Source organism: Vulpes lagopus, chromosome 4 (assembly GCF_018345385.1).
Source record: "Vulpes lagopus strain Blue_001 chromosome 4, ASM1834538v1, whole genome shotgun sequence".
NCBI lineage: Eukaryota > Metazoa > Chordata > Mammalia > Carnivora > Canidae > Vulpes > Vulpes lagopus.
In genome coordinates this window covers 18803862-18827811 of record NC_054827.1, presented here as the reverse complement: position 1 = coordinate 18827811, position 23950 = coordinate 18803862, and the positions used below count along the sequence as shown (strand labels likewise).

The 23950-nt window shown below is 38.4% G+C and overlaps 1 protein-coding gene across 2 annotated transcripts in view; it reads right to left on the bottom strand.

Annotated features, from left to right (window-relative positions):
* MTMR7 (myotubularin related protein 7) overlaps positions 1-23950 on the bottom strand; it is a 106826-nt gene that overhangs the window by 53576 nt on the left and 29300 nt on the right. For both annotated transcript variants that reach the window (XM_041752954.1, XM_041752955.1), the window contains exons 2-4: positions 15465-15587; positions 13974-14136; positions 6233-6390 (exon numbers count right to left, since the gene is read on the bottom strand). In XM_041752954.1, coding sequence (XP_041608888.1) covers positions 6233-6390; positions 13974-14136; positions 15465-15587 — 444 coding nt within the window. The remainder of the gene's footprint in view (positions 1-6232; positions 6391-13973; positions 14137-15464; positions 15588-23950) is intronic.

Genomic DNA, 23950 nt, shown 5'->3' with positions numbered 1-23950 from the left:
GATTGAGTCCTGCATCGGCCTCCCTGGGAACCTGCTTCTCCCTCTCTCTCCCATAGGCAGTCTATGTCTCTGCCTCTCTCTCTTGTGTCTCTCATGAATAAATAAAATCTGAAAAAAAATGTTTTCAAGAGTTACATACAGAAGGAAATCTTCACTTTGAGAGTTTGACTATTGCAGACAAGTCTTATGAGTAGGACTATGAATAATGATGATAGAGATGATGGTGATGTGATAATTAGCCTCCAAAGACCGCATGAACAGAACAAAGCAGCACAGGCTCTGAACCTGTGTTTTTTTTTCTAAAAAGAAAGAAATAGGGGTGCCTGGGTGACTCCTCATTTTGGCTCAGATCATGATCTCAGGGTCGTTACATCAAGCCCCATGTTCGGCTCCAACTGGTCATGGAACCTGCTTAAGATTCTCTCTCTCTCCCTATCTGCCCTTCCCTCACTTTATCTAAAAAAAAAAGAAAAAGAAAAAGAAAAAGAAGGGAGGAAAAAGTAAATATTTTCTCAACCACAAGAGGAAAAGCAAAAGTAACAGATGACACCATAACATTCTCAATGGGCTATTAGAAAGTTTTTGAGAAAATCAACTTTTATTATAGAAGTTGGCAATAAATAACGGTATATAATCTTTCCCCCTATTTCATTGGTATTAGTAAAATCAGAAAATCCCCTAGGTTTTCACCTGTTTGTATGCAGTTTGTTGGTTGTAGTTTTGGTTTGCTGTGTGTTACTTTGGAAAATAAACATTGAGTAACTCGTGTTTTGTAGTCTCTACATTTAAGACTTAAGTGACTAAATATGAGTCATGTTTGTGGTGCTAATTCTAGAAGGAAATCTCATCAAAAATAGGAAGAACCTGTGTTTCCAAGAAAATATTATTCCACAAGATGTAGCTTAGATTCATTTTCTTCCTGACTCAAGGGTGTGTCATATTTTTTTAAAAATTTAAAAAGGTATCCAATTTTCTTTAGTAAACTTGGATTTTCCTTCCTTTCATTTCAGGGCTAAAAATGAATTGCCACATACTTCATCATGATTGAGACAGAGAAGCCCCAGATGTCTATTCACAGTTGTACGACTCTGGTTGTTAGATTTAAGTGTGATAACAAAGGAAATTCAGTATCGTGAACATGTCCATTTTACCCCCCAAAATCTATAAATTCGAGATATCAGAAGAATGGGATGCCTGGGTGGCTCAGTGGTGGAGCATCTACCTTTGGCTCAGGTTGGGATCCCGGAGTCCTGGGACTGAGTCCCACATTGGGCTCCCAAGAGAAAGCCTGCCTCTCCCTCTGCCTGTGTCTCTACCTCTCTCTGAGTCTCTCATGAATGAATAAATAAAATCTTAAAAAAAAAAAAAAAAAAGATATCAGAAGAATGATGTGTAAGGAACTGACCTGCACAATATCAAGTCATTATAAAACCATAATAACCATAATTAGTACAAATGTAATTATGGAAATTATATAGTCTCTAATTGGGAGAATTTACAGGTAGGTAGGGTTTATTTTAAAAAGCAATAAGCGGGATCCCTGGGTGGCGCAGCGGTTTGGCGCCTGCCTTTGGCCCAGGGCGCGATCCTGGAGACTCGGGATCGAATCCCACGTCAGGCTCCCAGTGCATGGAGCCTGCTTCTCCCTCTGGCTGTGTCTCTGCCTCTCTCTCTCTCACTGTGTGCCTATCATAAATAAATAAAATAAAATTTAAAAAAAAATAAAAAGCAATAAGCTAAAACATGGAACAAAATAGGAAACACAACTCAAAACCCTGAGGATCCAAAGATTCCCCAGGGGCAATATGTAAATATCTCCTGAGGAGATATTTGCAACAGCTATAAACAGTAACACACCATGAGCTGGAATATATAAAGAACTTCTACAAATCAATAAGAAAAAGACAAATAACTTTACAGAAAAAAAAGGATAAACAATAACAAGTAGGCAAGTCATAGAGAATCAACTTAAGTTACCAATAAATACAGGCTCACTTGCCAGTTATGAGGAGGATACAAATAAAACCACACAGATCCATTTCAGACCAATAAGATTGGTACTGTTTCCAATTTATGTTTTTGATTAATTAATTCATATGGTTATAAAATGAAACAATACAAAAAGATGCACATCCTCATCCTTGTGTTCTGTCCACCCCATACCCATCTACTCTCCAGGTTATCACTTTGGGACAATTACACACATACAAACATATTTTCTTATTTTTCTCATTCTTTTTTCAGATAAAAGATATAACACTATATTCAATATACTGTGTCTAGCTTTTTTTTTTTTTAAGATAGTTTTGAAAGTAGTCTCTATACCCAATGTGGAGCTCGAACTTACAACCCTGAGAGTCACATGTTTCACTAACTAAGCCAGTCATGCATCTCTTTGCCTTACTTTTTTAACCTAATGATATACTTTAGTAATCTTTCCTTACCAGTAGATGGAATCTACCATATTTTTTAATAGCTTCACATTAATTTAATATATGGATAGAGCAAAACTTATTTAACTCATCCTCTACTAAGAAACTTGGCTTTCTTCTAATATATGCTGTTACAAACAATGCTTCAATAAGTCACCTTATATATCACTATGTGTGTGTATACTGTTGACTTTTTAAAATAAATTCCCAAAAGTAAGACTGCTGAGTCAATGAGTAGGTCTATCATCAAACAAAGGCAGTATCAATTATCAGCGAGTCTGTGGAGTAGGGAAAACTTGTCTATCTTGCTATTAGGTCTATATGGCAATGCATTCACTTTGGAAAGAATCTGGCAATACCTAGTAAGGCTAAAATCTCTTTAATTTCTCTAACTCAGAAATTCTACTCCTAGATGGAAACTCTCAATACACTATGAGTCATGTATAAACCAGTTAACAGCTTTCTGACAATAAAACAAAAAGGGAGGGAGAGGATGATAAGGATAATTTTTTTGAACTATGGTCCATCTGTAAAATGCAGTATAATACAATAGTGAAGAATGAAGGAAGGAGAGCTACAGGTATCAACAGCTTCTTCATTTCTCGATGTCTTAGAGTTACCTATTTGGGCTATACCTGAGTTTCTCCATTTGCAAAGCAAGGATATTAACCACACCCACCACATGGGACTGCTAACATCTGTCAAGTTTTTAGAACAGTACCTGGCATGTGGCAACTATAATAGATGTGTTTTCTAAATGAGATGACTCTCAAATACAATGTGAGTGAAATATCAGTTTCAGTAAACTACATTCAGTAAAATATCACGTACAGAAAGCATAAGAAACACAAAATAATACCACATTTTTACTACTTACAAATGTGGAAACATAGAGACAAGGACAACACCAAATTGTGGACAGTGACACTACAGCAGAGGTGATATGGAGGGAACATTAGGGAAGTTTAAAAACATTGATCTATGTGTTTATTTTTGTACCAGGATGATACTGTTTTTATTTCTATAGCTAGCAATCAAATATATATTTGTGTGTGTTTGTGTGTATGTGTGTGTGTGTATATATATGTTACATACTATATATACAATATAGTTAATTATTACTAAATTTATATAACAAGCTATTGGGACTAAGGAAACTATCAACAAAACAAATGTAATGGAAGAAGATATGTGCAAATAATATATCTGATAAAGGGTTAATAACCCAAATATATAAAGAATTTATACAACTCAACACAAAAAAATAGAAATAATCCCAGTGAAAAATGGGCAGAGGACCTATTTTCTAAAAAAAGACATACAAATAGACAGCAGACACATGAAAAGATGTTCAGCATCACTCATCATCAAGAAAATGCAGATCAAAGCCACAAAGAAGTGTCCCCTCACACCAGTCAATATGGTTAATATCAAGAAGACAAGAAATAGCAATTGTTGGCAAAATGTGGAGCAAAGGGAACCGTCATGTCTCTGTCGGTGAAAATGTAAATGGCACAGCCATTATGCAGAACAGTATGAAGATTCCTCAAAAAATTAAAAATAGAAATATCATAAGATCTGGCAATTCCACTACTGAGTATTTACCCAGAGAGAACAAAAACACTAATTTGAAAAGATACATGCATCCTTCTGTTCATTGCAGCATTATTTACAACAGCTAAGATATGGAAGCAATTAGCATCCACTGATAGATAAGGAAAATCTATATAATATATATAGATATTATAAACACACACACACACACACACACACACACATACAGAGGAATATTACTTGGCCATAAAAAAGAATAAGATCTTGCCATCTTATTGCACATGAATGCACTTAGAGGGCATTATGCTAAGTAAAATATAAGTCATATAGAGAAAGACAAAAACAAAAAAACAAACAAACCAGAAACAGACTCACAAATAGAGAGCAAATTGGTTGCCAGAGGGGAGAGGGTCTGGAAGGATGGGAGGAAGTACAAATTTCCAATTATAAAATAAATAACTCACAGGGATGAAGAGTAAAGCATAGGAATATAGTCAGTGATATTGTAATAACACTCTGTGGTGAATATACTTACCCTGGTGGGCATTAGGTAACATAAAGAATAGCTGAGTAACTATGTTGTGCACCTGGAACTAATATAACATTGTTTGTCACCTATTCTTCAATAATAAAAAAATTTTTAAAATGTAACCAGAAATGATCAATAACAGGAGATTAGATATAAATGGTCAATCGGCATATACAAATCTACATATCAAGGAATCAAAGCATGTAGAGTAAATAAGAAGGAGAAATCACTTGTCCCACTACCAAGTTGTCAAGAAAACTTTCTAAGAATGAACCTCTTTCCCAGTGAGGCACAAGAATCAAGCATTCTCATACAAACTACTGAGAATTTATATAAACTGGGACAACTTCCCTGCAGTTCTTTTTGACAATATGTATAAAAATTTGTATGCGATGCCTGGGTGGCTCAGCACTTGAGCATCTGCCTTCAGCTCAAGGCATGATCCCATGGTCCCGGGATCAATTCCCACATTGGGTTCCCTGCATGGAGCCTGCTTCTCCTTCTGCCTGTGTCTCTGCCTCTCTCTCTCTCTGTCTCTCATGGATGAATAAATAAAATCTTTAAGAAAAATTTGTATAAACTTTCTGACATAGAAATTCACCTTTAGGAATCTGTCTTTAAAAAGGATTTTAACGTGGGTGGTGGTATAGTTACCAGGATGTTCTCACCATGTTTATTTAAAATAGGAAAAAATACTAGTGCTCTGAATGTCTGCTGGAGATTAGGTAGAAAGAATAGGATATGGCCATACTATCTAATGTTACATAATGTTTTTAAATGATACAAAATATACTTATTGGCAGGAAAAAACAGCACGATATATGAAGAAAAGCAGAACACAAGGCATGTGTAACATGATTCCGTATTTGTTATATATATTTGAACAGTTCCTTTTCCTCTGTGTTTTCCAATTTCAAATAATTAAATGTATGACTTAGATGAGAAAGGAGTTATTAAACTATGCAGATGAGGAAAAGATACTGAAGGAAAATTTTAAAATCTAATGGAAGAATGTGAGGGCACTGAGATGCTGGATATTTTTTCTTTTTCCTCTCTTTTATAAATGCTCTGCAACATTCTTACATTACTTTTACTACTTAAAATATTTAAAAAATTAATAGGGAAACCAACATTGATTTGTAAGCCCATCATGAGGACCAATACGAAATTGATTCTGCTTCTCCTGTTTCCTTTCCTCTCCATACGCCTTTGTAAGCATAGACACATTTCTCCCCATTTCTCTAGGGAAGCCTCTTGGTGACCTTGTGTACCAATCAAGAGTTCAGTGAGTACAGAGAGGAGCTGGTGCCAGACTGCCATCAGAATCTCTGTGACTTCCCCACTAATCACTCACTACACTATAAAAAGAGCTGATGGGAGAACTTGGCACTGGCCGGCTCTCCCCACCATTGCCTGGCGATGAGGCCCACCACTGGGCTTCTCTGGGTCTCCATCTCCTCAATCATGAGGGAAAGGTGTGTATGTGTGTGTGTGGGGGGGGGGGGAGTCTCCATGGTTCCCTTGGCCAAATTTTTTGTTTCTAGTTGCAGGTAAGAATTGCACTTGTAATAACCAAGGGAGACTTGCAAATCCAGAGATCTATATCTACAAAGAGCTATAAAAACTAAAGGAGATTAAACAGAAGTCATGCTAAGCTATTTGGATCATGAGTTCACTTGAATTAAGTATCTGGATTTCACTAGATGCCTGCACTCACTCTGTAGTCTCTATTCACATCGCTGAGCTGCCAATAATTATTAGGGAGGCCCATTCGCTTGTACTCTTCACTGAGATCGATCAGCATCCAGCCCTGTTCTCTTTCTTCTTTATCCAGCTTGGGGTTGAATGAAAAGCAGTATAACTCCTCATATTTCACTGCAAGAAAAAGGAGAATAAAGCCAAATCAAGCCAAATCAAAAAGTAGGACCAAATCTCCCCAAAAGCATTCTGTCTGGGTTGGAGTTTATCAAGAAGCCAAACCAGTTTCTTGCCTCTTGGGACGCTCCTGGAGCACCCCATCTCTGTGGGCAGGTTCACCCACCTCCTCCCATCAGTGGCACAGGGATTTTGTGACAAGCAAACTCAACTTCACAAGAGCTTCTTCCTTTCAGAAACAAGGCCTTTTCCATTTTTTGCCTTTTTTTTAAAAAAAAAGTTTTTGAAGACAAACATATTCTCCAAACCACATAAGAAATGGAGCTTAAAAATTAATTAAGAGGGATGCCTGGGTGGCTCAGTGGTGGAGCATCTATCTGCCTTTGGCTCAGGTCCTGATCCCAGGGTCCTGGAATTGAGTCCCACATCGAGCTCCCCACAGGGAGCCTGCTTCTTTCTCCCTCTGCCTATGTCTCTGCCTCTTTCTCTGTGTCTCTCATGAATAGATAAAATCTTCAAAAAATTAATTAAGAATGTATGCATCATTAGACATCAAGAATTCAATTTATGTTTATCAAGCTTGGATTTGGGATGGCCTCTCAGAGGTAGATGGAGGCCCACGCCCCTGCCACAATATGAAAAATAAAATAACAATTGAAAAGCTGTGGAATGTATTCAAGGGTTTGCCCTGAAAACATATGAATTTTTAGCAAACACATCAATGCCATAATTGCACTGCTCATACAAAATTCATAGGATTCATAAAAAAAATCAATTCATTGTGCAAGGCCCCCTGGTCATGAGGGTCAAATTCAAGGAGGCATGATGAAAGTCTCCTTTCAATTCTGCCAAGATGTCCATGTCTTTATGTAACACCCTTTCTGCTTGTGAGGCCAGGCCCAACAGCCTTTCCCATTTAGAGCTAGGATCTGATTTTCCTGCTCTGATTTTGTTATGTTGAAGGAAGCAATTACGCCAGTGCTATTTAACAGAAATATAAGCAAGCCACATATGTCACTTAAAATGTCCTTGTAGCCACATTAAAAAACTAAAAAGAAATAATGAAGATTTTACCAATATTCTTCATTAGAAACCCAACATATCCAATTATTATCATTTTGATATGTGCATAATGAACTTTTTAATATTTCATATATCTTATTTCATAATGTCTTTGAAATTCTGTGTGTGATTCACACTTGACAGTACATCTTCATTCGCCACATGCAGCCGTACTGGATACCGCAGACTCCCATCTTGGATAGTGCAGATCCAAGCAATCTGGTAAAGACAAATCATAGCTGATACTCACTGAACCCTTGTTTCATTCTAGATTCTGTTCTTGATAAATGTATTAACCCATGATGGGCCTCATTTTACAGACTAGAAATCTGAAGCAAAGGGAAGTTAAGGAACATACCCGGGGCCACACAGCTAGTAAGTGGGAACTCTGGATTTAAATTAGGTAATCTAGCTGTAGAGTGCATGCCCCTAATCACACGCACTGCCTCTCTAAGGAAGATCCTTCTCTTCTCCCCAGATGGACCACTTTTGTGTCTTTTCCCTTGTTCCACCCCAAGTCATCTTTTTCTCCAATAGTAGATTTCTTTCTCCTCACAGTTTTCTTAGGTTCCCCCCCCACCACCACCTTTATGCCTTAATCTGTTGATGACATTCAGATGTGGCTAATTTAATTGTTCTTCAATGTGTGTCTGGAGACCCAGTAAAGGATCTCACCACCAGCAAAAGGCCACAGTAACACACCGGCAGCCTGGGAGCTAAACTCAGTTTCAGGCTTGTTGTGACTACTATGGAAATGACTCATCTACAAGGAAGAAGAAAGATAAGGGTCATATTTTAAGGACTAGATTTTTTCATTAGACATGTACTCTTTCTTGTAGAAAAGAAGCAAAAGTCGGTTTATCAGTTAAACTATGTCCTATTTCAGTTTCTTTGGATATATCTCTAAACTTCAAGCTTTAGAATATTGATGATTTTGACCAATAAGGAAACACACACCTCCAGGTACCTGTACACACACAGAGTAGCTGCTCTCAGTAGGAACCATCTCTTGTAATCTTAGCTACTGGAGTAGGCAGCCTATGAAAGTGAGATCCTGTTCTGGGAACCATCATCTGGACACTGACACATCTTTTCCATCTCTCAGTACTATTTCATGACTCAGGCCTCTGATATCATAATGTTAACCGCAAATGCAATTTGTTCAAGAGGCCAAGAGAATCTCTAGAGAAAGCCTCAGTTCCTGCAGTCAAAGAAGAACTTGTGAATATAGGGTTAATAATGGAAGCTAAGTTCCCTTTGTTGAATAGTTACAACTAAGTTTAAAGGTAGAAGGAGAAAACCATTCTAGAACTATTGAGAATTTTTTGTGTATGAGCTCACACTGGCTGGCATTGGAGGGGAAACAAGCACACAGAACACCAACTAAAGGAAGAGTAATTTATAGCAGTCATTAAGAAGATCATTCTTGATTTGGGAGCCATTAGAATCGGTTGCCATTAAAACTGTGAAATGTTTTGAGTTATTTTTAAGCTAAAGGGTAATCACGCTCTGGCTCAAGTTAAGTAAAATTCTACATGAGGGCAAAGAAACCGCCATTTTTGTCAGCCAAAACTCGGTCTTATTCACATAGGCAAGCTTCTTACCCAACGGCCAGCCCAGGGCAAGCCTTCAGCAGATGACAGCCTACTCTGAGAAATTAAAAAGTACCACTAACACAGATGTAAATTTTACTGAATATTTCCCATTCACAATGTTCTGTTGTCCTCCATCTCCTGCAAAATACATAGCAGAATTCTTAGTAATCAGCAAGGAGGGGAGTTAAAAACAACAAAAGTAGGGCTAGAGAAATCTCTAGTCTTTACAGAATCTGAACTGAGAGGACACACCTCCTTCAGAGAGGTCAGAGCCCTGGTTTCTCACCCTCATCTCTTAAAACAGACATGTTAAATACTCCACTGGCTTCTCACACCACAAAGTCTGAGCCATCACATCCAACATCAAATGCCTTTTGCTGTTAGAGGCGGCAGGGTTCAACAGGAGGTGTGCTGAAGGACCCTCCCCCAGGGCTGCTCCCATAAGAAGTGAACACTCCATATGCTGGAGTAAGCTGAACGTGTACCTCCAATCTAAAAAAACATTACTTTTTTTTAGAGAAAATTTTAAATCATTCTGGTATTTACTTTTAAAATCAGAAATTATTCTGGTATTTACTTTATTTACCCACCTAAAGCTTACAGTTGCTAAGCAAAGGCAGACTTGAAGGTTTTCCTATTCAGAAAGAAAAAAATAATAATTTCTAAAATACTACATTAAATCAAGAGTGGGTAGCATCTGGGTGATGTTTCTAGGAAAGCCAGATCAGTGTTTCAAGACTCAGGAGACAGCATAAGAGATACAGGTTTTGAGCACTACTGTTCATCATGGACTCCTTAACACAGGGAAGCACCTGATCCTGCAAAGGGTTCCATACCTGTTGCTCTCATCAGGGGCTTGGCTCCTGGCCATCCCCCTCTTCCTCCTCTCTGGGGAAGATTTACGCCATCAAGTGGCAATTTTCAACTTGGAACCACCAAGCTTACAAATGGCTCTGCCTCTGCACCCCACCCTTGCTCCTTCTCTCTCATAAAAAAGGAAAGGGTGTTCACTCCACCAGATAAGGCAGCTGTGGGTAAGACAAAGCAATTAGAGAAAAAAGAAAAACAACCCAGTTTGTTTCCCAGGTATCAGGCTAAATGGTTCTGGAGAACAGAATATTTCAGAAAAAAAAAAAAAAAACTGGGGAAATACCATGATAGACTCATTGGGAGAAACAAAAAGTAACTTATACTATAATAAAAAAATACTTTAAAAATAAAAAGAAAAGTTATGTTACTGATGGTCTCCCTTTGGCAAAGTTTTTAAAAATCGAAAGGAAAAAACAAACAGGAATGGGCATTTGCAGAATGCAGAGACGGGTCTGGGAAGGACAGCACTGGGAGATGCACATACGTGCAGCTTATTAGAACCAAAAATCACAACTGAAAGCTCAGCTGCTCCCAACCTTCTGCACCTTCAGGCACCCTCAAATAACCAGAGCTGAAAAACCATTTACACAGGGTGAGAAGACAGCACAGCTATTCCTGGACTTGGCAGATTTAGAGTAAGAATCAGGAAAGGTGTGCTGTTTCTTTTGCACAAGTATTTGAATGAAACACCAGGGCTGAGGCAGCAACCTCGTGGTGGAAAAGGACTCCTGGACTCAGAGATTAGTGTCGTCAATAAAAAGCAAATTACCACCGCAGACACTGTATACGGAGCCATGACTTAGACGAGAACGTTAAAAGTGAAATTAAGCCAAAAAGGTAAAATTAAGCAAAATTAAAAAGGTAAATTAAGCAAATGATAGGATTTCAATCATGAGATTTTAAAAAACATATAAGTGCACAGAAGAACTGGGGACTAAGAACTGGAAAAAAACACTTGTTTAGAAAAAATGGGAAAATAAACAAAGATGGTTTAAATGTTAAATGGTCCACAAACACTACCGAGGGAAAGATAATTGATACAAAAATAAACAACAGAAGGCCAATCAGAGAGAGGCGAATGCACATGGGAAAAGTGGGAGCTTTCTGAGAAATAGGGGTCTTCTCATCAGAAAAATGTATATCCTTCTTAGTACTCTGGATCCATTTTTCATTGGGGCCAAAGCTTTACTTTAAACTAAATTATTCTTGACTAAGAATTAAAGAGTTTACTGAATTTGGCTACTTCAATTTTTCACTCTTACCAAATCTGAATTCACACAGAGGACAAACCAATAAAACCTCACTAAATGTTTTAGTAGTTTGATGTACCCTTATTCTAGAAAACCTAACTCAGTGAAGAGGGAATCTCAAGAGCTCTGAAAATATCTCCTTCATAAGACTTGACTGAAATGGACTCCCAAGCATTTCTTCTTTATAAAAAAATATACATACATATATTTATATTAAATATATTGTATCATTTATATATATTTTATATATTTATAATATATATTATTATATAACTTTATATATATATATATATGGTGTCCTCACAGTTATTATATAACTTTATATATATACATATATATATATATGGTGTCCTCCACAGGATCCTGCAGTTTAGCTATGTCTATGAGGGTAGCTGGAAAAAGTTGATTTGTGTTGGTGACTAACTGGAACCACAGAGAGCTATATCGTGCTACTAGAATTCAAAGTATACTATACGCACACGCACGCACACACACACACACACACACACACACTCACTCCTATTCTGAAAGACCTACAGGAGGGGGAAGGTGTATTTTGCAAAAGATCCTCGGATGGCTCTGATAAGCCACCTCTACTCCCAGCTGGGACCCCCTCCACCTTTCTTTACCTCCACCCAGATTCAAAAGCTTGGTTCCTAGGTTATAGGCTGTCACGTGTCCTAATCTTAGCATTGCCTCTAACATTAAACTGTGAAATTGTCTGGGTTCTATTTCATCTTCCTACACTTACTAGAGCACTCTGTTTTATGCAAACTGGCATTTCTAATTCTGTGTTTGAAAATGCTAGTAGCATGGCCACAATAGCCAAACTGTGGAAGGAGCCTCGGTGTCCATCGAAAGATGAATGGATAAAGAAGATGTGGTTTATGTATACAATGGAATATTACTCAGCCATTAGAAACGACAAATACCCACCATTTGCTTCAACGTGGATGGAACTGGAGGGTATTATGCTGAGTGAAATAAGTCAATCGAAGAAGGACAAACAGTGTATGTTCTCATTCATTTGGGGAATATGAATAATAGTGAAAGGGAATATAAAGGAAGGGAAAAGAAATGTTGGGAAATATCAGGAAGGGAGACAGAACATAAAGACTCCTAACTCGGGGAAATGAACTGGGGGTGGTGGAAGGGGAGGAGGGCGGGTGTTGGAGGGGAATGGGTGACAGGCACTGAGGTGGACACTTGACGGGATGAGCACTGGGTGTTTTTCTGTATGTTGGTAAATTGAACACCAATAAAAATTAATTAAAAAAAAAAAAAGAAAATGCTAGTAGCTTTCTAAAAATCTTCTAAGGTAATAGGTTTAATTCAATTAATTACCATGATTTCCTTTTTTTGGCTCTCTGGCTATTTCTAATACCTAACTCCCAAATGTCACCTTTAAGAAAAAGTGTGTGTTTTAAAAATTGAGGGCCACAGAGATTTTCCTCCCGGAGGGCCCTCACAACGAGAGTCCTGGCACTCGCTGTCATCACTGGCCATAGCCCTCACAGTCACTGTGATTTGCTCTTCCAGCCACTCAGCTCTTTCCCAGTTCTCTGGGCTATTCCTAAATCCTATTAATCCGGTCAGAGCACATTTATTATCCAGTACACCCATTAATCAGTGACACAGAAATTGCTGGCACACAATTCTCCTCGCATTCCCTGCTGCACGCAACCTAACATACATCTTCCCAGAACTTCTGTTCCAATTATAGTGCACTCTCTAAAAAGTTCAACTGCTTTTCTGGCTAACTCTGCAGTTCTTTGCAACACAGTGAGATGAAAAAGCCTCCACTGGCTGCCTGGAACACGGGGCAAAGTCAAGTCAAAATTATCGGATTTTGACAGCTCCCTGGCATCATATTCATGAAATAACTTTAGTTCCTCACTATCTACATGAGATGATCACATCATAAGAAACGGAGGACCCAATTAACCCCATGCAGACGTTACGATCGAACTTCTTGTCCTGAATCCAAAAGTAGTTAGCAAAGTAACTGTAAAGACGTATCCCATCTTCCTTGTCAGTGACTTTGGTGTAACACTACCATAGACATTACTCTTATATAAAAGGTTTATTTTTACTAAATTCTCCCCAGAAACTCAGATGTCTATCTCTTTTAAGTGAGAGGACACCACAATCCATACAAGCCACACAGAAAGACATACTTTTCTAGAAGTGTATAGTAAGCGGTAACTCTGAAGACCCCAATCCGAGGGACATAACAGGAGAGTAACTGTCAGCATCTATTTTTCAAATCAACTAAACATTCTTCCCATGACACTTAAGAAGGTTCTGTTTAGGAGAACTAACATATCCATACTGTGAATACAACTATTGCTAACAAACGTCTAGTTACAACCTTGGGAAACATATATCACCATCAAAAAGCAATAAAAAAAAAAAAGAGCCTTAAAAGCCCCAAGAGGGGAAACTGCCCTAGAACTGTTTGATATTAATATTTTCCACACAAAACAATTTATCAGTTTTAGCTTAGGCTTCAAGCACGGTAGCTCAACTATCACAGTCTGGGAAGGGCACAATTTTAGTACGATTTCACTACAAAATGAAAAGCTATGACCCCCCCCCCTTCCCAAAGATAAAGTAAATAGTAAGAATAATCAAAGAGGTTCATTGCCTTAAAGGCAAGGAATCATGGAGAGTTCTTGGCCCCTCTGAGGACTGGGATAGCATATAATTCCTAAAACACCAGAATTCTTGAGCTATGCATATTTCTTGAAGACAATTTGTGAACTTAAGGGTGCGACATACGAAATGCCTGGTTCCTGCACCCTACCTGGCCTTGCAAGGCGTATCAGAGAGATGTACACATCGTGGCAGTCTCGTTCCTGTGGTATGATGAGCTGCAACAGCTGGAAGTTCTTGCAGCGAATAAGCAGAGGGCATCCAGTAGCGGTTGTTGCCTGCTTTTCGATGGTGGAAATCTGACTGTGAAGAATCTACAACCAAAAGTCATGTGGAGAAGCTGTGCACAAAAACTGGTAAACGAGACAAGGGGTAACACAGATCTCTGAAGGAACACAGACAAGAAACACTCCCCCCATCTCGAGCTAGCTCAACACCTGCACTCAGATGACAAGAACCAATGTTCTGGGAAAGAACCATCTAAATGTATAATTTTATTTTTCATTACAAAGCCTTCTGATATCCAGGCTAATTATTTAGAGCCAACTATTCAGCATATAATTTTGTACAAGTCCAGGTAAGGGAACATATTGGTAGTCACATGCTGAATGCACTTAATAGCTAAAATTAAAGAAGGTCATGAGAAGTTAGTAAAATAAACCTCGCAATCAACAAAAGCTAGAGATGGCTCCACTGGGAGGTGCCACCATGCTCCTTAATTCCACATGGAATGCTCAAGTTCAATAGCAACTTAAGATTGTTGTTTTCTAAGTTGCTGGTGGTCAGGCAGGCTGGAGAAGAGATCTATGTTAAAGAAAGTCATGCTGAAAATACATCTCTCTGGTGCTTTAGTGGCCAGAGAGGTTGGGGCTTCTGCTCAATCAATGGTAGCATTCATTATCTTATTTTATGTGAGTATAGTTGACACATACACACACTATTACATTAGATTCAGGTGTAAAATATAGTGATTTATTAAGTCCACACATTATGCTATGCTCCCAAGTATAGTCACTATCTGTCACAAGTCCTCTCCAGCCAGTAATGCCTGCCACCTTCTGCTGAAAATGTAGCAATGTTTATAGAATATAGAAATGGGAAAAAATCTACAATGCAGGGATTCTGGTTCTAGTCATAGTGTCACGGTTGGGTGACTATATCAAATAAGATGTAAGGGTCTTATTATTAAGTAGCAGAAATACCTGACAACGGGACACTTCCCTAGCTTTTCTTGCCTTCTTTTTCAAATTATTGGAAAAGTGAAGACAACATAATAAGATGACTAAGTGGCCTGCATTATTGCATCCTGCAAATAAAACGTCTTTCCAATAAAGCACTACATTAATGCTGTATCTGGCACTGATATTCTGGAATCCCTACTTGACAGCTGAGACATGAAGCACATCTGACTATCTCTAGCTATTTCTAGGCTTGTCTTTGATGATGTTCAAATAATTAGTGTTGAAGATGAATAAGCAGATCAAGTGGATTTGACTCTCTGCAGAAAAAGGCAAAGCTGACCTTCCAGAAACTGTCCTTTCAACACCCAAATACCCAAAACCCACCCACCTCACCCTAAGCACAAACAAAAGGAGGGTCAAAACTTGTTACTTTAAGCAACAGAAAAATAGAGAATGCATACCCATGTTTCTTTTCTTGTGTCAGGTGCATTTTCCACGAATATGACATGAGTAGCCGTCAAATACAAAGTACCTAGGGCTGCCTTTTTAGAAGATAGCCGATCTACCAAACGGACATTTTCGACCTAGAGAAATCAGTTTGACAGAGTTATAATAAAGCAAAAGACTTCATATGAATAAATAATAAGTAAGACATCTGGAATTTAATCCCAAATAAAATTTTGAGAATTCTTCCAATAATAAAGCCCAAAACTTGTTCTCTTAATTAGATACCAGTATATGATTCTGTATATCAAGACAAAAATTCATCAATTACTTAAAATATTATTTTAAATGTACCATAAAAGATTTGTAGACCTTATTCTTTAATAGCCTTTCTGTATTTTAAATAAGTCCGCATTTTTATTTCACTATAGTTATATAAAGCAAGAAGTGTATGCATCAGAGTTTTTACAACCACCATGTATGAATTATGTCTATTAAATGCACAATAATGTATTTCCCTATGTATTTCTCGGTAGTAGAAACAGTCTCAAGGCAGTTTGCTTCTGCATAAACTAGCAGGAAATATACATGTGGGAGCAAAAAGTATCAGAGAAATGTTCTGCATGTTTACAAGGAAAAATCTACCAAATTAAGATGCTCACATTCATTTATAATAAAAATTTCTCTAATAAATGGAATTTTCACCAATGACCTTCAGTGGTTATGGGAGATCTCTGGAAACAATTTTTATTGAGCATACACCTCTCTTCTAAGCAGAGCAGCTTCAAGGATATGTGTGCTGGTATCATTCCAATAGGAAATATAATGGAAATTCTTAGACAATCTCTACAGGGTAAGTGGAAACTAAAGGAACTATGACTCTAACAAGGCAAGGTCACCACAACCACCAGATGAACATTCCTGAAATGATGGTGGGCTTAGGGGATCCCTGGGTGGCGCAGCGGTTTGGCACCTGCCTTTGGCCCAGGGCACGATCCTGGAGACCCGGGATCGAGTCCCACATCGGGCTCCCGGTGCATGGAGCCTGCTTCTCCCTCTGCCTGTGTCTCTGCCTCTCTCTCTCTCTCTCTCTGTGACTATCATAAATAAATAAATAATTAATTTTAAAAAATTTAAAAAAAAATGATGGTGGGCTTGGCAGCACTACTTACTACAGCTGAGGGTCAGCCATCTACAGACAGACACTGGCTCAGCCCTCACCCCCTCAGGTCAGGATGGCTACCTGCTTCCATGAGAAAGCCTCAGGGAACAGTGAATCACATTTGCTCCGTATTCAGTCTAATATGGAAGTGGTGGCCCTGATGTATTTGAGAGCACAGGGCTTCCTCCCTGCTCCAGGGAAGATGCAGGGGAATAGAAGACCTAATGAGCACTCTTCAGGACAGCAAGGTCAAACAACACTCAAGACATTCTGCTGCCTCAGTCTTCTCAGCCCTGGAACCAACCAGCCTTCTGAGAAGAGCACTGGAGGAATCCCATCCCACTTCTTCCCAATTTCCAGGGATCTGATGAGGTCAATAAAGAATCTGGTATTTAAAATATGTTTTTATTCGTACAATTTAGTCTGAAGTGGTTGCATGATTCCTGAGGCCTTGTGAATGTCTATGTAAAAGATGCTCATTCAATAAGAGTGTCTTAACCTACCAGCTCATAGTTCTAAAAAGTACTTTTTTTGTTATTGATATATTCCTTTCATATCATTATTCATCACTGCGTCTCTTGCAAATGGTCTTCATGTCACCAGTTTACTTTCCTACTAGGTGATCATCGTTTCTTAGGTATTCGTAAGAACTTTTTATATTAGTAAGGAGAGTGGCGGCCAAATTTTTGTGTGTTTTGTAAGTTTCTCTTCACCAAACTCTTTTACCGCCTCTATTAATTGTTTCAATGTCTTTTAGATGCTCTGAGTAGACAGGAATATTTTCTGCAATAATTTGTTTCTTCTCTTCCAGTATTTATACATCTTTTTCTTTTCCTTGTTTACTGGCAGTAACTAGCACCTTCAGATTAACAGTGAATAGCAATAGCATTCACATTTTCATTTGTTTCTTTTTAAAATACATCTTTATTGAGATATAATTCACATTCCATACAATCCACTCAGAGTGTGCTACTCAGTGGTTTTTAGTATATTCACAACGTTGTGCCGTACATCTCTCCTCGTGCATCCATTACCACAGTCAATTTTTAAAAAATTTCATTGCCCCAGAAAGAAACCCTGTGCCCATCAGCCTTCAGGCTTCTCTTCTTCCCCAATCACCTCAGCACTAGGCGACCATCAGTATACTTTTTCTTAGTGGATTTGCCTATTCTAGACATTCATATAAAAGGGATCCTACAATATGTTGTATGTACTTTATGACTGATTTCCTTCACTCAGCAACATGTTTTCAACTCATGCTTCAATCCAGATTAATCCATTTTTGAAATATGTCAGTACTGCATTTCCTTGTATTGCCAAATAATATTTCATTACATAGATACAGATATATCACATTATATTTATCCATTTGTCAGTTGGTGGATATTCAGCTTGTTTTCACATTTTGGCTATTATGAATGATGTGCCATGAACATTCTTTTACAAGTTTTTGTGAGGACATTCGTTTTCATTTCTCTTCAGTATACATATATATACACACATAATACACCCAAGAATGGAAAGACTGTGTCATATGTAACTCTGTTTAACATTGTGAGGAACTCCCACATTGTTTTCTAAAGCCATTGTACCATTTTACATTCCTACTACCAGTGTATGAGGGTTCCAAGTTTTCTACATCTTTGACAACCCTTTTTATATCTCTTTCTGATTACAACCATCCCAGTAGGTGTAAGACAGTATCTCACTGTGATTTTGATTTACATTTCCCCCAAGATTAATGATGATGAGCATCTTTTCATGTACTTGTTTTTAATGGAACACTTCCAATATTTCACCATTAAGTTTGATGTTGATACTTGTTTAAATCACATTGGGGAAGTGACCCATTCTTCATTCACTTTTTGACTTTTAAAAATCAGGAATGAATACTGTCTTTTTTAAATCTGATGAATATTTGCTTTTTTACTTTAGTCCTATATTACCAATAAAAGGAATATATTTCTTAATCTTTAAAGAAGTCTTGGATTCTCCGGATTGGTGTTTTAATATGTCTTATTATTTTATCTGCTATAACTGTTTTGATTTCTGTTTCGTTTTCACATCTCTGCTTTCAAGAGATACTGACAAGTACCAGCCTATTTGTTCTACTTTTATCAGGTGAATTCTGTCATGGTTATGATGCCCTGAATGTTACTATTTTTTTTACTAAATCTCATTTTGGCATCTATTTTCCTTACAAGTTATATTCTAATAGCTGTTTTTCAAATTCTTAAACTCTTTTAATTCCTATCTGTGGATGAATCCCTCCCTCTTGACCCTTCTCCTAAGTTGTGAATTATGTTTTTACTTTCTTATGATTAGATAAGCAAAGTGTTTTCTTCAAAATAACAGGTCCTGGGCCTATAGATTTAATAATATTTCTCTTTTCTAATTGTTTAATTTCTCCTCCTTTGTTAGTAATATTTCAGCTTTTGTTGGTATATTATGTGACTTTGTTTCTTTGTTCATTTCTGAACTCTCAGGTTCAGGTTTGAGTCACCTCATTCATTATCATCCCTTTTGTTTAATAACAAATCTTCTAAATCCAATAATTTTCCTCCAAGTAAATCTTTGGCTGCACCTTATGAGTTTCATTTGCAGTATTATTGTTCTTCCTTCCTAGAAGAGTCTATAACTGTATTTTTTTATTGCTTGTTTGACCCAGGAGTATTTAAGAAAAATTATTTTTAATTCCCACATGATCAGATTATTTTATTTAAACTTTTGTCAGTAAATGTTCTATTCTGAACTAACTACAAGAAAGACCTTATGGAAGAGAGTTGTGGGAGAAGAAAAGCAAGGGGATATATTATTTTTGGAACATTTCTATGGGAAAATACTGATTTGCATGCTAAAATATAACTACCTAAATTAAGTGGAGGTTCAGGGGTGATACACTAGTTAGCAGTATCTAAAAATGGAATATAAATAATTTTCCCTGCCCTAAGGACTAAGGAGACAAAACTTTATTGGGATAATCAGATTGAACATAAGATAATATTTTGAGGCAAAAATATTTAGTATAGATTATTCTTTCAATAGCAGTGAAGGAAACTATACCACTCAGATTATTTTTAGAAAGCATCAGTGAAACAAAATGAGGTTCACAGATGGTGGCAGATTAGAATACTTAATGAGATTTTTTTTTCTGTGTCTTTTTGTTAACTTTGGCTGCTGCTGCAGGAAAAATACATTTCAAAATTTGGCAATAGTTCTTATAGGTCCCATTGCTGTTAAAAGTAATTTTGAAGTAGAGGGAGAAAAAAAAAATGAGGGAAACAAGAAGAGCATGAATTCCCAGTGATCTGTAGCAACAAAATAAATGAGCAAAAAAAGTTAAAACTCAATTGTTTGAGAAGCTCTATGATGATAGGGAGCACTGCTCAGGGGCCACCACATAGTTTACACTAAGATAGCTAGAACATTCTTGACTGTGACTCTAGAGTCAGTCAACTGTAGATAAAATAAAACAAATCTCAAGAGTTTGGCCACCATCTTGATGACCCACTGGTTCAATAACTTCATCTCACTGTTCAGCTAACTTAATTCTAACTTAGACAGACAATAAGCTATAAGATAATAAGGCTTATTTCATGCCTGGAGAGACAGGACCAGCTTCTCTAGATAATGTTATTATAATTCATTTGTGCATTCCCAGGAACACCATGCTTAAGACACACTGGGTATTCATGCTTTGCGAACAGCAGTTAATCTATGCAAAACATTAATTATTGGGTGTGCCTTATTCACATTCCGACATTTCTGAAAATGGAATTCGTCTTACAGTTAATGTGTAAGAAGCTGTTATGTCATTTAATTGGCAGTGCTTCTGTCTTTCTTTGTAGGGAAAAAAAAATCTGGGTGCAACTTACCATCACTGATGTCTTAGATTTGCTGACATGCAGTTAAATTTGTAGTCATTGGCACATAAATAATATTTGAAACCACAAGACCCAAAGAGCTTACCCAGGGAGAACATGCAGAGACAGAAGAAAAGAAATCTGAGGAAATCCAACCTTTAAAGATGTGATAGAAGAGGAATCAGAAGAGCAAACTAGAAGGGAATCCAGCTGGAGGAGAAAAGTAAGGAGAATGTGCTGTCAAGGAACCATGGGCACATGGAGTAGTTTATGAGAAAGGGAGTGTCCATTCTCAATGCTGCTAAGAGATCACGTAAGGCAGTAACTGTAAACTGTCCACTGGATTCAGTAACATGGAAGATGCTGGTGACCTTGGCAGGAGTGGTCCTAGGAGCACAGGGATCAGAAGCCCTAATGCATAGGAAGGAGAAGTGAACTTCATAGGAGCTGAGAAAGTAGAGACTCTTCTGTTTGTAGAAGGGTGGAACTGGGCAGGTAAAGCCTGACCACTGAAACTCCATCCTGGAACAGTGGAAGCCCAAAGGATAGAAGGAGCCTTCCAGAAGCAACTGCCATGTTAAGACATGTTAAAGAAAAAAATCCTATTACGCTGCCAACAAGGGGGCATCTGGAACTGTGATACTCACAGGAAATACAACAACTCCCATTAGGAGGAACTTGTGAGAAATACATCTGAAAGGATCGGAAAAGGAGATGAGGTTTCCTGGGCAAGGATTTATTTATCCTGCTAATACTGACGTCTTCCCAATCCTATAAAGCTTTCTCCCCAGCTTTAACAAAACTGGTGCTTTAACAAAACTTAAAATGTATACTTATTTACATAATATTTACAGTTTCAGAAATATAGAAGGAAGGAAAGAAAACCAGTCATAGTCCCACAACCCAAACATAAGCACTTATAATTTTTTGGTGTATTTTAGAAAATGCTTATACTGCATTTAAGCATTATTAGGTAGTGAAGTGCCAGAAGAAATAATCCCAGGGATGGGAAGGAAAATTCTTTTGCTTTACTGAGCCTTACTTTTACCCCAAATCTTCAGGATAGTTGCTATATATCATGATGTCTTGATGGGTTGGACGAGGGCTGGGTAGCTAAGTAAGGGGCAGGTTTTAATTCTCCATAGCTGGGTGGCATAGATGCAGGAGTGGATGTGAGACAATCTCTGACCTGACTACCTCAATAGGAGTAGGAGATTATACCAGAAAAGACTGGAAATGCAAACCTCCATGGGAATTGGCAGGAATTCCAGGGAGAGTTTGGATTTCCAAGGGGAAAAGAATGGGAGTGTTCAAAATAGCCTTCCCGATAGTTCATGGATCAGGCCAATCTTAGCTGTCATTTGGTTTATGTCAAAATTACCAAAATAATAATAATAAAAACAATAACAAATATTTTTAGAGTACCATGCCATGAACTGTGCTGTCACTTTGCATAAACGACCTCAGTTAATCTCCACAAGAACCTCAAGAGTTAGGTCCTTACATAATCCCCAGTTCACAGTTATTGGTGACCAGTTTCCTCAGGCCACTCAGGCAGCGTGTGGCTCAGCCTGGAGCTATGGTCTGCCTAACTCAGGGCCCAACTTCATCATAACACCAGGGCTGTGAGCACTGGTGAATGCCTCTGAGGACATTTTAGTCCCATTCTTCAAAATCAATACATATTTATAAACATTTATTTTAACCAGTTCTATGGTTAAATGAACACATGAAAATTAGCGTTTGAAAATTGAATGCTTTCAGACAAAATTATTCTATAAAACCATATTCACAAACCACTACCAGTATATTCTTTGAAATTAACCCAAAGACAGAGAAAGCCCAAAATATAAGAGCCTAGATGCTGGCAGGAGATATTCGGGGTCCTCAGAAGTAATTAAAGAGAGATCACCAAACATCCACCTCCATTCAACAAAATGCCTATGCGGAGCACCGTGTTACACCCAAAGAACAAAAGGGTGAGGAAGACTGAAATTTTGTCTATCCTCAGGAATCTTCCAGGCTCACTGGAAGAGCCTGTGCCCCAGTTTAACAGCCTTTTCATTCCCATCCTTGCTTTGCTGGCTTTAGATTGAGGGGAAAAAAGGTTTCATCAGCTTTTCTAGGCCAAGGCTGAAAAGCTTCAGTGTAAACCCAGGGCCCTACCACGTCACTGCGAGGTCTGAAACAGGACACCCAGCTGTGGAACACAAGTCCTGCTCCGACCGTCCCTTGCTGCCTGGGAACCAGGGGGACCCTGTAAATCACAGAGACACAGAGCCTCTCTTCAACTCTCCGTCACACCACTTTATAATTTCAATCTTAATAGGATATGAGCCTTGGTCTTCTATTCTGTAGGTTGAATATTGGATTACAGAACATCCTGGATTCCAGAATCATCCCAGACTATTTACAAAGGTAGAGCTACTTTGCAGGACAAGCAGTCCACAGCGCAGGGTAGGATTACCTTTTACTGAAAAAGACAGAAGAAAGGCAAATGTCACTGGCAGCCAGTTCTGCTTGGGCCAAAGACCACGTCCTCAATACCATATATAAATTAGGCTGAAGGTCACTGTCAATCATTTTGGGGAAGGGATCCAGAGGTTGCTGAACAGAGAGAAATTGAAATGCCTACCGTGGCCAAAACCTAGGACAAGTTTATGTTCTAATCTAAGAAAAGCAGCTAGATAAATAGTTTGTCGTGCTAAATTTGGTATCATGACATTTTCTAGTTCTACCAACATGAAAAGTAAAGTATTTGCGAGTCAGGAGGCCTGGGCTCTGGTGCCGGTTCTGGTTTTGGAACTGCACTGTGGGGCCAGGGAGCTTACTCACTGTCTCTGGGCTCCCACTTCTGTAAAGCACTGAAAGGATATTTAGTGTCTTTCTCCAAGTTACCAGGCCGCACTTAGAACTCAGTGGTACTGGGGCACCTGGGTGGCTTGCTGGTTGAGCATCTGCCTTTGGCTCAGGTCATGATCCCAGGACCTGGGATCGAGCCCCGCATCAGGCTCCCCACAAGGAGGCTGCTTCTCCCTCTGCCTATGACTCTGCCTCTCTCTCTCTCTCTCTCTCTCTCTCTCTTTTCTTCCTCTCATGAATAAAGAAATGAAATCTGAAGAAAAAAAAAAAAGAATGCAGTGGTACTGATCCTTTACAGAGGTCACAGAGCACATGCAACTGTAACTGTGAAAATACAAACCATAATGACTCTGTATTAAATTCTCCAGAAATCCAGGCACTCAATAACATGGCTGGCCAACAGAACTCTTGAGATCTCCTAAGAAAAGGAAGCACCAGACTCTGCACCAACATCCAGCATTTGGGGCCCAAAAGAGAGATAGGAACATGGCAAGTCCAAGCACATGGCCCGTTAGCCTGGGGGAGAAGCTGCTTGAGCACCACTGGCTCTTTCCCAATCTCCAGGCTCCTTTTCCCTTTCTTTCCTCTTTTTGGAGTTTGAGGACCTGGTTCCCTG